This window comes from Coturnix japonica, chromosome 15 (genome assembly GCF_054131305.1).
Source record: "Coturnix japonica strain WE chromosome 15, WE-NBRP24, whole genome shotgun sequence".
Classification (NCBI taxonomy): Eukaryota; Metazoa; Chordata; class Aves; order Galliformes; family Phasianidae; genus Coturnix; species Coturnix japonica.
This window is the reverse complement of record NC_140677.1, coordinates 6,915,467-6,928,453: the sequence shown is the minus strand read 5'-3', so window position 1 is coordinate 6,928,453 and position 12,987 is coordinate 6,915,467. Positions and strand designations below refer to the sequence as shown.

At 44.8% G+C, this 12,987-nt stretch overlaps 1 protein-coding gene across 26 annotated transcripts in view; it reads right to left on the bottom strand.

Moving 5' to 3' along the window:
- The window catches only part of CADPS (calcium dependent secretion activator), a 169,058-nt gene that overhangs the window by 17,237 nt on the left and 138,834 nt on the right, over window positions 1-12,987 (bottom strand). For 15 of the 26 annotated variants that reach the window (XM_085516303.1, XM_085516310.1, XM_085516313.1 and 12 more), the window contains 4 exons: window positions 10,218-10,365; window positions 6,218-6,292; window positions 5,221-5,304; window positions 1,574-1,606 (listed from right to left, as the gene is read on the bottom strand). In XM_085516303.1, the coding sequence (XP_085372429.1) occupies window positions 1,574-1,606; window positions 5,221-5,304; window positions 6,218-6,292; window positions 10,218-10,365 (340 nt within the window). Of the gene's footprint in view, window positions 1-1,573; window positions 1,607-5,220; window positions 5,305-6,217; window positions 6,293-7,376; window positions 7,392-10,217; window positions 10,366-12,987 lie in introns of those variants that run through there. The other 11 variants (XM_085516302.1, XM_085516309.1, XM_085516304.1 and 8 more) reach the window with 1 other exon arrangement.

Below are 12,987 nucleotides of genomic sequence, written 5' to 3'. Positions count from 1 at the left end.
GTCAAGTGTTACACTTTCAAGCAATTTTCAGCGGGCTGATCGTGGAAGGTGGCACTGAAGGCATTGCCTTGTGTCCAGCAATAGCAGCAGTGCCTGCCAAGCTAGATTTAACTGGAAGGTATCTGTTCAACCACGCCGTTTCCCCTCTTTCCCCTACAACAGGGACCTGAAGCAGCATGGCGGTGCTGGCTGGCAATGGGGTGGGAGTTGTGTGGGGCTGGCTGCTGATTTTGTCAGAACCAGTGTAAACATTCGAGTGAGCAAGTGGGAGAGAACCGCCGTCGGTGTGGGAGAGACCACATGGACTTGACATCATCTCCTATGTTGGGTGCCCCAGGGGAACAGTTCTATGCTCAGACTCGTGGTGACTAATATTAAAATGCGCCTGAGTGACAAGGAGTGTCAAATAAAGGATCTCCACATTTGCTAGGATATGAACAACATATTCTGGGTCCCTCCCTCCAATGCTCACAGTAACTTGTTTCTACTGCTCAAAGAGAACAAGATGCAGATGTCTGTGCTGGGACATCTCAAAGCAAACAAGAGCTCTTGGTGTTCCAGAGCTTGTCTTCTCCATGCTGGACTAAAGGTGCAGTCACTTCACTGGAAAAGACTATCTATCTTGGGAGAGAGAGCTCAAAAGATGCAGCCCAAGATGCAAAATAGATTTGTCACCTTGTCATATGAGAAATGCAGCCCAACTGCATCCACACGAGACCCCTGCCCACTACACGTGCAGGTCACCAAACTCAACCGAATCACTCCTGACATGTGCCAACCAGACGGACCGAAGCAGGATTTATGTGCTCTATTAAGGACTGATCTTCATTTGTAATCACCCCTCTGCCTATAACATACCAGTAACTCCCTATTCCATCCAACATTCACAAATGTTACTTCAACTCCAATTCAATGTTTGTTTCTGGCAAGTTAAGTGCTCCAAGAACACCAAGGTCTCTTTGCCTTACGAATCAAAGTCTAATCAGAGCTGATGATACAGAATTTTTCTATACCAATCACAGAAAAAAAAAGTAATAAATGATTTTCATTAACAATTTCCCAAACACATGTTGTTAGATCACCACCATTTCCCAAAATTAATAATAGAGTCATTTCCTTTTCTAATAGAGAGAAATAAACCAACCATTAGAAGAATACAAATAAAATAGATTAGCTAATGTGTTAGACATGTGTTGGCTCAGTTCTAACATGTCTGGACCTTTTTGTTTGGAAATTGTTCTGTATTTGCACAAGTCCAAATGAAGAATTAACAGAATGCACTGCTCCAGTTTATATTTTCTACTATTTTCTTTTTCTTTTTTTAATTATTAATGTGATTCAAGCCAATTGCATAATGGTGGTACCTTTTGGACACCACCTGCAAAGGAGCGCCTAAAGAGCCTCACAGGTCTCTGTAAGAGGGTAAGTGGAGACATTCTTTCCAGTTCAAATGTTAGAAGTGTGAGGGCCAATGGTTCAACCCTGGCTGTTAATGTGCCACATGGATTGCTACACACGCCATAAAACAAAGCACAAAGCAAATTACTATACAAGTTGTTTAAATTGTGCTTACGGGTACATCCACGTATTTGGAAGCAGCCTTCACCTGTAAAAGGAACAAGAACAGAGTCACTATTGGTACGCTTTCAGGCTTTTCCTTTGAACTGCTGCAACATGATGCAGTGCTGAGCAGGGGGAAAAGGATGACAAAAATTATGTTTCCCACCTAAAATAACAGGGAAGAGTGGTGTTTTTGTCACTGTTTGGGGCATGCACCTTCCCTGCTCTACAGGCTCTAATAGCAACAGATGAGTGTGGGCACTGTGCTTCTCCCTCCTTAAGCGAGCAGCAGAAGATGGGGTTCACCAGAACACACTGTTACTGCCCTGGGGTGGCCTTGTTCCACACTCAGCGCCATGTATCACTATGACTGTCCCCATGGGAGCTGTGCCTAAGGGTGCAGGGGTGGCCCCAATGAGCACCACATCTCTTTTGCAGGATGGCACAGCCATGGGCTCCAACACAAGCACTGTGCCCTCATGCATCCCACCTTGCAACTGGGGTGCTCTGGCACCAGAACAGCACCCTAAAGCCTCTCAGCCTCCTGATCATTGTCAGCAGCATGAGGATACCTGATGACCTTTTTTCTCCCCTTTTTAAAGATGCTATTTTCTGGAGGGTACTGCAGGGAGGACCCTGCACTCTGAGGTGTCCTTGTGAGCCTTTCAGACCCCAAATGCGGTTGCCTGTTGCCTGGCACACGTGGCAGGGTGTCCCCAAAGGTCGGGTCCAACTTTTCCAACTGAGCAGCTCCCAGCTGGCCAGAGAGACCCTTTCACCACTGCAGCATAAGGCACCGTGTCTAGAAAGTGTCTAGCTGGGATTTTCCACAACACTTCTGCTTTTAATTAGGGTAAGCGTTGCCGGCCATCTTTGTTTGGGTGTAAAAGCTCACCTGCTTTTAAATATTTCTAAAGCTACCATTAAAACAGCCTAAATATAACACGCACACAGTTGCATCTTGGGATGAATAAATTATGTGTCCCGAATGAGAGAATGAATGTATGTGTGAGACAGAATGTGAGAGTGGGTGGAAGTACTCATATGGTGTGTGTGGGGGGTGCATAATTAAGCACAATGAGGCGATACAAAAGACCAGACTGGTGGTAATTACTGAGGTGAACGCTGCAAGCACTCGCAGTGCCTGGGCAGCAGGTGCAGGGAGGGCAGGAGGGGCTATGGGGCCATCCCCAGTGCTGGCTCCTGGGGGCAGAGAGGGCTGGAGGGGCATGGGGTAAAGTCCCAGCCATGTGTTGCCAAGCAAGTGGCAAAACAGGGAGCTGGTGGTTTTCAAGTGGCACGAGGGATATGGTTTAGTGGACACGGCAGTGATGGGTTGATGGTTGAACTATCTGATCTTAGAGGTCTTTTCCAACCTAAATGATTCTATGACTCTATACAACTTGTGCCAAGCACTGGCTCCCTGAGAAGAGGTGATGCTCATCTCACTCACAGGTATGCCTGCTCCCAGCAGCTGCCTGGGCACTTCATCCTAGAGCTGCTTTTATCCCCACTGCTCCTTCCTGGGGCAGCCAGGGGAAACCTGGATCGAAGCGCTGCTGGGCCCAGTCCAGTGCCACCGCCTCTCCTTCCCCCAAGCCAAGAGGCAGCAAGAATAGCTCAGGCAGCTTCCTGCCATCCCCCCCCTCCACCCACAACAAAACTGAGCTTCTTCTCCTGCCCACTCCCCTTTAATCAGAATAATTACTTGTTTTTCTTTGAACTCAGATTTGGCTACATTCAGTGAGATTTCCAAACTGCCGGATGTTGTGTGATTTTTGCTAGGCTGCCGTTTTTCACAAATGATGTGACTTTGCCATGAAACGTCTCAGTTTACCATACAATTTTTGTGCAGAACAAAAATAAGATCTTTTACTTCTGTCTCCCTCGGGTAATATGCAGTCTTTAGTTTTAATTACCGTAGGTGTAATTCTCCGCCTACGGAGGCCATCCAGATTAAAGGGAATTTTAGCAGCTGTCATTCCTGTGACTCAGTGGAGCTTCACATGCAGACACCCATCCAGGGCCTGGGCTGCTGCTGAGATGCACTTGAATGTAGCAACACACAGAAATAAAATTAAAAAGAAAAAAAAAAGTCTGGCCAAATTTAGAAGGGTATTTTCCCCTCAAAGTGCTCCGTGAGGGGAAGTGGCTACTGAGAATTTATTAGGACAACAGATGCATTAATTTTATCTCGAATTTCGAGGCAAGAATTGGAAATGAGGAGAGCCTACTAGGTGATAAAACTGTCTGTCACAAGACCCCTGGTTACATGCCACTTGCCGAGAGCCTGGAAAACACGCGCTGAAAGAAGTCAGGAGAAGGGGGTGGGAGTCTAATGCTTCCTAGATCTCAGCGGCTTGGACCATAACACTTTGTTGTATTTGTTCAGACAGGGAAAACGTGGGAGGTGGTGCAATCATGCTGTAACAAGAGAGAATTTCTGTATTTAGCCCTGCAAAAGCTAAACACAGAGAGTTGCAGGGAGTGGAGATGCTCCGCACAGGCTTCCCAAGCACAGTGCTGAAGAGGTCAAGGCTGTCCCTCAGCCTCTCCTTAACCAGCACACACAGCAAACACTGGGACCAAGTGAGAGCTGTTCCCTGCCCAGTTGCCCTGCCCCTCTGCAGTGTCTCTTGCTCCTTGCTGGGACCCAGGGGAGACATTATGGCTCTCTACAACTCCCTTAAAGGAAGTGAAGGAGAGGTGGGGTTCAGCCTCTTCTCTCAGGTAGCTACAGAATGTGAGGTGATGGCCTTCAGTTGTGCCACGAGATGTTTCAGTTGGATATGAAGAAAAAATCAGTCTCATAAAGAGTGGTGAGACATTGGAACAGGCTGCCCAGGGAGGTGGTGGACTCACAATATAGACCTGGGGGTATATGGGAATTTCAATGCAACTTTCCAAGCAACCCCACACACTCTCCATTATCAGCCCAGATGAGAGAAAAAAAGTGCTGTTGTAAATTCTGTAGCCCTGCACTTTCAGAAGACCTTTGGAAATCAGCTACTATCTGTTTGCCTTAAAAAGCTGTCCCAAACCCTTTCTGGAATGCAGTTCAGATTGTTAAATACTTGAGGATACTGAGGCCAGTTTTGCCTAGATTCTTGTCCAGTATATTTCTAGTAAATACACAATGTGATGAGCTGTGGATTGCATCTGCAGTGCTGGGGTGAAACATGATATCAGAGGCTCCTTATCCATAACCTTATGGGTAGGGTATTTCCCCCTATCTCTTCTAGAAAGAAAAATGGCACTCCCTAAAATTCCTTTATTTAGTTTCTTAAAATGCTCACTGTTATGTATAGAAGAATAAAAGCCACAAACCTATCACATGAGATGGCAATGAAGCAACTTCTTTAACTAGGGAACTTGGATTTACAGTGCAGCTTCATATGCTTCCTCAACAGAATGAATTCCACCAACCTGAATGATAACTGATCGTATCTTTACACGATGCTACAAATGATGACCTATGCATCCAAGTACTGAACATAAGGTTTGTCTGCTCATGGGGAAATTTCAAGAGTCCAAGTATCACAGAATGGCACAATTATTATGTAGCTGACCTTGTCCTGGGAGAGCAGGAGATTAAGGAAAAAACCCTCAAAAACAACAACAAGTAAACAACAAAGAATGGAAGATACAGTCTGTACTTACAGTAAATGACAGGAAAGAAGAAAACAAAGTTCCTTCATCGTATCTAGACAGTTTGGCCAAGACTCCTTCCAAAATGGTGACAAACTACAAACACAAAAAACACAGTGATTATTTTCAATAATTGAACAAGGGTGTACAAATCAGGTTTGGCTTTAGAGAAGCCACTGGAGCTCTCAGCATTGCCAAAGGGATGGACAACGTGGCCTCGCACATGGGGCCATGGGACGTGGGGATGGGATGTGGGCACAGTGTGGCATGTGGCAACCAGCACAGCCTCTACTAGGGAAGAAGCTGGTGGTCCTTGCTCCAGTACACAGTGTCAAGCATGCAGCTAGATGGCTGTTCTTGTGGAAGAATCCAACTGGCATATGTTTAAAGGTCTCCACTGTATAATAGGGATGACTTGTTCTCAGAAAGTTTGAAACTACAGGAAAAAACACCCTGCCATCTTCCTCCCTACCTCCCAGCACCCCGTGTGTTAGCACGGCACACCAGACCTACACAACACTCCTTGGGAAATGCTGGCAGCCGATCTAGAGGAGCTGAGTCTGATAAAAAACACAATTTCCAAACAATGAAACCTGACATTTGGGAATGCATTTCCCACTACTGTTGCCTCTAAATTACTTTCTTAGGAAAGCATATGGTGATCTTGGGTCCCTATGGTGATCACAGGGGCGGTGACCAGCCTGAGTGACACCCAATGTCTACACAGCTGTGCCACCCAACTGCATGGGCTGATGCTGGTACCCCACAGATAGAAATTCCATTATTTAAGACCACTTCTGGGCTAGTACGCCAATCCTGCTAACAGTGTAATGCAACTCATGCAGTTCCTAATCATCAAAGAGTCACTATGAAAGGCTGGGGAGATTTATGATCTTTCCTGTGAAAAACAAGAAGCCAATTCAACATCTTAATGTGTTATATTTTAATGGAAACACATATTAAAAAGCATTGTTAGCAGCGAATCACTTCACCTGAAGCTGAAGGTTACCTTTGCCACTAGGAGTGTTATCATTTCTTTGACAGTTTCCTCAATTAGTTCATCTATTTTTGAATGGTACTGGTGCTAAAGAAAAATAAAAGAAAAGGTGGAGGAAAATATTAGCATTGATCATAGGCAAGAGCTTTATGGTCACCAGTCTCTTCCTGAGATAAACATTGCAGCAGTATTAGCCTGAAGAACTATGCAGCTGATTCTCATGTGCCCTACTACAGTGGCCTGTGATTATTTACAATTAGAGACCATTAGTTTGTGGAATATGGGCAACCCTTCCCTCCTCTGCATGTCTGCAGTTCCAGGAGCCACAGCCACACAAGGGAGGGGAGGCTTTGCCATGACTGGGAGTTTTCAATGGGCTGAACCACCGAGGTGGTGCTCTGCAGTCTACTTCAGCAAAGCACTCAAAGGTGTGTGATGTGTCAGGTTGAGAAGGTACGAAGTTAAAACAAAGCACTTGTCCAAATGCTGTTCTCAGTGACTCTAAACAGATTTTAAAGAAACCCAGCAAATGGAGACCATTTTTTTTTTCTCATGCAAAAGATGGCACCAAGTGCAGAGCTCTGTGCATTAGCAGCCCTGCAGCTCACCTCGGCGCTGGTGACCACAGCCACTGCTTGCAGCAGCTCTGTGTCTGTCTGCAGCCCAAATTCTGCACATGCCAAACCTTCCTCAGCTTGGGAGCTCTGCTGCAATCAGCTGCAATATGGCTAGAATAGGTACTAAAATACAGTCTTCCACTAATTTAGAAAAGACCTGTTTCCAATACAAGATTTAATTAGTGAAAACATACAGTATATTCTTATTTTCAATGGACTGAGAAAATGCTGATTATGACTGCTTTCCAACACAAAACATTTGATTTTTCAGTCAAACATTTCAAGCATTGGTGCTAGTCACTATATTCATTACCACTTGGCATTAATATTGTTTTAAAATGTTAACATCAAATCACATTGAAAGAGACAAATCTGCTTTAAATACTAATCAGACTTTGGGAACGAAGACTGTGAGGGCTTTACAAATGCTAGATGCTGGTCTCAATGTCTGTCAGCAGTCTGAACTGCTCTACTGTTCCTTTTTTTTCCTGTCTGTGACAACAACATATTAACATGGGAATTTAGAACGAAGAAAAGAAGTCGGACACACTTACCCACTCTTTAGCAAACTTTTCAGATGGTTGGGGACAGAAATAAGGAGAAAAGTGCAAAAAGACAGGAAAAAGAAAATATGAAGATAAATGACAAATAAAAATCAAATCAACAAAAAACAACAAAGGACCTTTTAGATGTGGTTATGATAACAGCGTCATGCACAGCAACAGAAACAGTTAGTGGGGAAAACAAAATGTGAACAAACCCTTCCACTGCAATGTCAGAGATTCCTGCCTGTAGTGTTTGCAGCAAGTACAACAGGACATGAACTATCTGCTGACAGTCCTCTATGGGCTGTCCAACACCAGGGCAGGGGTCTGCATTGCTGCCTACATGCCCACTGGGGCAGGGCAGGCTGCTCCCACCTAAACAGAAACCAACAAGCAGTGTTTGCATTTGGAGATTCCATTTCTACGTCGAGACATATAACGAGTCCCTTGTAGCAGTCCCAGTTGCCTATGATTCAAGTATTTAATGCAGTTAGGCCCTATCAGCTTGAAGATGGACCTGGCACAGCTGACACAGCTGGAGACCTGGCTGTAGGCTGAGAGGGACTGGTAAGAGCTGGATATGGGTGAGAGCTGCTGATGTCCTCAACACACAAGGTCAGGACTTGCTAAGGAAGATGCTAAAGGAGCTTAGTGTATATTGGGCTTATCTTCCTCACCATGTTTTCTTTCTGGAACTGTATTTTGTGTGTGTGTGGAAGACCTTTGGCTGACTTCTCAAGAAGGAAACTGCAGGTGGTCAGATTGGGAAGGTGAGCAGGAGAGAAAGAAAAGAACAAGAACAGCTGGAGGGCTGCCAGGGCTCTGGGGATGGAGGAGAAATGAAGGAGGTGTGGGAGATGGCTGGTGGAAGAAGGGCTCAGCACCAAGGTGGTCAGATGAAATGTGATGGCACCAGCCTGCACCTCTCCATCCCCAGAAAAGGATGCTTAAAAAAGCAAATAAGAGCACTGATGGAACAGAAATGCAGCTCTGAGAGCTGGAGTGGGCCCTAGGCAAATCCAGAGGCAGTGTCCAAAGGGGTTGGACCACACCTTCCCATTAGGACGCAAAATCTGGATCAGCCCCTGTGCTGGCAACTGATAAGTGACACCCAGAACAGTGTTCAGAGATAGCTGGCTCCTAAACCAGCCTTCCTAACAGCTCCCTCTGCATTACCTAGGAAAACACCTGAGGTTAAAGATCACCCAACTGGTTTGCTTTGCTCAGCTCAGCCACTGCTGCTGGCGGAGTTCACTGAGGCTTTCTATTAGCTCTATTATTACAATCCGTAATCAGTGCACTACAATGATTCAACTTGACTTTATGTGATGAGTATCTTGCCTTGTCATGTAACAGATTGTGTGTACGTTGTATTTCTCTAAGGACCATCTGACCTTAGATATTAAATAGAAACATACTAGACCAACTGAGAAACATTTAATACATACATTTATCCCCTTAGATGTATTAAAAATTCAGAGGAAAAATAAATATTTAAGATGGTAAAGTATGTTTACCAAATGTTTTAACAGCTGCCTTTAGAGACAAGGAAATGGAAATGAAATGATGGGTGTTTGTTTCACAGGGTAATGCTCTCAAAATGCATTCAAGTATCTGATAAAGTGAGCGGAATTGAAGGTGAGCTTCGGAGAAAGGCCATGGAGTGGGAGGAAGCCCCAGAATGAGGGCATAAAGTGCACCAAGTCTGCCTGCCCATGTACAGTACTAACAAGGAAAAACCAGAAGGCTGTTCCACGCCAAAATGTCATCCCGATAAAGACCCTAAAACATCTGTTCCATTGTTACCACTGAGACTGGGAGAGCAGTGGAAGCATTTTGCCCCTTTGCCCAAAAGCAGAGCTCTGTTCCTTAACCATGATCCCTGCCTTGTAGAAGCACCTCAACCTGCAGCTTCAGGAAGGGGAGGTAGCGGTAGCCAAAATGAAAAGCAAACTGATGGGGTGTAGAAACACACATTAAAAGGAAGAAAAGAAAAAGGGAGAGTGTACACCATCCTGCAGCCCTACATGGCAACTTATGCACTGCTAATTTACATCTGCTTTGCAGGTCTCTTAATTCTGCTGTTAAAACCTCTTACCCCTGCAAGTGCTGCTTGCCACAGGTTCAGTGCTGCCATGCCCAACACCTCCTGCAGCAGCTCAGGCAGATCTGTAATTACTGAGCATTACATGTGAGCAGGGGAAGATGCAGATTAAGTCCTGGTCATGCTATAATAAAGAGGCAGTTGTGCCATGCAAAAACTTCACCTGGAGATTTTATGAATGCAAGGAGCTTGCATTCAAGCTATTGGAATTAGTTTGATCTCCAAAACGTCCCCATTAACAACCAGTCATGAAAAAAAATAGAAATCCAGGATCTTGCTGGTTACAGCCTGTATTCAAGAAAGTTACAACCAATGGAATTTCAGTCTACTTAAGTAAGTTCTTATTTCTTTTTCCATTCAAGAGTCTCAGCAATGACTTGGCACTGTTGTTTTCCGTGTGTTTGTGTCCAGAAAACAGCCATACACAGAAGTCTGTTGCTGATACCTGACTCCAAAATGGGGTTAATCATTTAATACATATGGTCGTCTCACATTAAGCAAGCTTCAGAGGTACCTTATGCCCACCACAGTCCTTTCAAAAAAATCATTCCGAAGAGACTGGGATTCTGAGTGTATAAATTTATCAGATTTATCTGGTAGCAACGCCCTGCATATTCATCTGCGCCCTCTATACGGAAGGCTAAATCCACAACTGATAACACATCTCTGAACCCAGCACAACAGGAGACAGGAAATTTCATTACGTTGCCTTTAAAAGCTGTGAAAAGAAGAACCTGCATTTTTACCTCCTGGCCCATTTCCATGCTGCAAAGCTTTGTTGACTGAGCTTTGGCATCTACCATGACATTAAACATGGTGCATATTGATTGAGGGACTCGGAAATCTGTTGATCGGCTGGTTTTCTGCAGTTTTACTTCAAATGCAATCCTGGTTCTGTTAAGGAAAGCAGAAAAAGATGCTTCAGTTTCTTTTTAAAATCCTGAAGCTGGTAACAATGTGAAACACAAGGCTTAGAAGAGTTCAACAAAACAGAAAGCTGAGTGCTACTGGGAGCGTTACAGTACAATCCTTACAAATGTGCTTTTACTAAAAGTGATTTTCCAGTTTAAAAAGAAACACACTCCCCAGAATACACACTATTTATAAAGTGTGCAACGGTTTCAGAGACACCATGACTTTCTCATGCTTGATAAACAGTGTGATGATGCTACAAGCAGCAGTGTCAGCGTACACCTATCATTTGGATGCATTAGCTGATTTACAACCACAAATAGCAAGCCTGCTGCATTAAAGGAAGCTACTATTGCTTGATGATATCTACTACAATATATCTACTATCTTCTTCATTGCTTGACTGAAAGTACACTGTCGGATCATTACGGTTTTGGGTCTACATGACTTTCATTGCTTACCAAAACTTCCTAGGCAACTCAAAGTTCATCAAAGTGATCAACCCGAGAACAGAATCATAGAATCACAGAATGGGCTGGGTTGAAAAGAACCACAATGATCATCCAGTTCCAACCCCCTGCTACGTGCAGGGTCACCAACCACCAGACCAGGCTGCCCAGAGCCACATCCAGCCTGGCCTTGAATGCCTCCAGGGATGGGGCATCCACAGCCTCCTTGGGCAACCTGTTCCAATGCATCACCACCCTCTGTGTGAAAAACAGCCTCCTAATATCTACCCTGAACCTCCCCTGTCTCAGTTAACAGGCACAGCTATGTATGTATGAACATACATGAGCCCACACAGAGCTTTTTAGAAGTAAAGACTACAGAATTTGATCTGCGCTGTGTATGAAAATACCAAGTTGTTTTTGACCAGCATCGGGAAGCTCCACAGTATGGTGGGCATTGCCTCATCTTTCTCTTGAGCCCCTCTGCAGATTCCAGGGGTACTTCACTACTCTAACCTAGCACAGAACAATTATCACATCAAACAGCATCTGCCAACAAATTAACATAGGAACTTCTATTTAGAAATAACAAATAGTATCAGCTGCAGCTCAGGAATAGCTCCGATCTTGAAAGATCCCCCAAGGTTTATGCAAATGAAAACTAATTTACAAATGTGAAACTCCTGTTTCGATTCAGTATTCAGTATTCCTGAACTGGTATGGAGGTCCTGCTGCCTGGATGCATTAGCAGAAGAGCCCTGCCTTGCAAGGGCTGCTTTCCTGACAGCCCCGAAATACAACCGAGCGTGGAAGGCGGGGTGGCTCTTCCATGGCATTCAACAGTTCAGAGACAGACGCGAAGAAAAATGTTGTGTCAAACTGAAATTGCTAAAGAAACCTTAGCCAGGCCCTGTTTGCAGGTGATATAAATAGGGAAAGCAGCATATTGGTTTACATCAGCAGTGGCATTTGAACTGATTTAATTACCAGTGCCAGATTTAGCCTGGACTCGGGGACTAGAATCTTGATAATTACTGAAAGGACCAAAAGTGACTGGGATTTTCCATCTCCTCTCAGAGATGAGCGTGTTCCTACTTACTTATGCTTAGAACCATTATATATAGTTATATCATTACAAGCTGGGACAGGTTTTCACAGAGGGGCAATGTATTTGTAGAAGGGCTGGAGCAGTTGGGAAGAAAAGGCCAGCTCTCGTCCTCAGATGGACCTGGAAACGTGCTTATTTTTCCCAGTTATCTCAGTCAACCTCACCTGATCTTATTTCTGTAGATCATTACAGCTGCAACTGCACTGCAGATGCAGCAAAGTTGCCCATTGAATCACAGAATCATAGAATGACTTGGGCTGGAAACAATCTAAAATATCATCTGGTTCCAACCCTCTATCATGGGCAGGGCAGACAACCAGCAGAGTAGGCACCAGATCACATTGTCCACGACCACATCCAGCCTGGCCTTGAAGACTCCTGGGATGGGTCAAAGTCCAGTTTCAAAGGGAACAGAGACCAGGAACTGCCTTATGCTGTCTCCAGCAAAGCATTTGCTGTTTACAGGAACGAACAGCACTGTATTCACTCTTAAATAACTACCTGACAACTGAAGATCAGCTTCCATACCAGCCAAAGGACCAAAACCAGCTGCTGCAATGTAGGGTGACTTGCTCCAATCAAAAGACACCACGGCCACCTCATTGCTTTCAGAAGGGTGAGAGCAGGCCCCGAGCTGCCTGCTGCCAGCAGGCGAGCCTCCTGCCTCCATCTCAGGGACCAACCGTGCCTTCTCCTATGGTGACGTTGGATATCCAGACTGTGAGAACGTGTGAACAACAAACCCCATGCTCGCGCTTGTGGAGTGGCCAGGAAACTGTGGTACAGAACAGCCACATCACACATTGCATCTATTATTAGCAGTACCAGCTGTATTTGGCACTCGTTTTGCCTTTGGTCTGTCTCTTTGTCTATTAATTTTTGCGCGATGGAATGCAAAGTTCATTTCTTCCTCCTGCCTAATCAGCTCTGACACCAAATGAACATAAATTACTGTGGGAAGTTTGACAATTTAAGGGTAACATTTTGTTTTCAGAATGACAGCTGCCTGTGTGTTTGAAAGTTTTTAAAGAAACCTCTCTCTTTTGG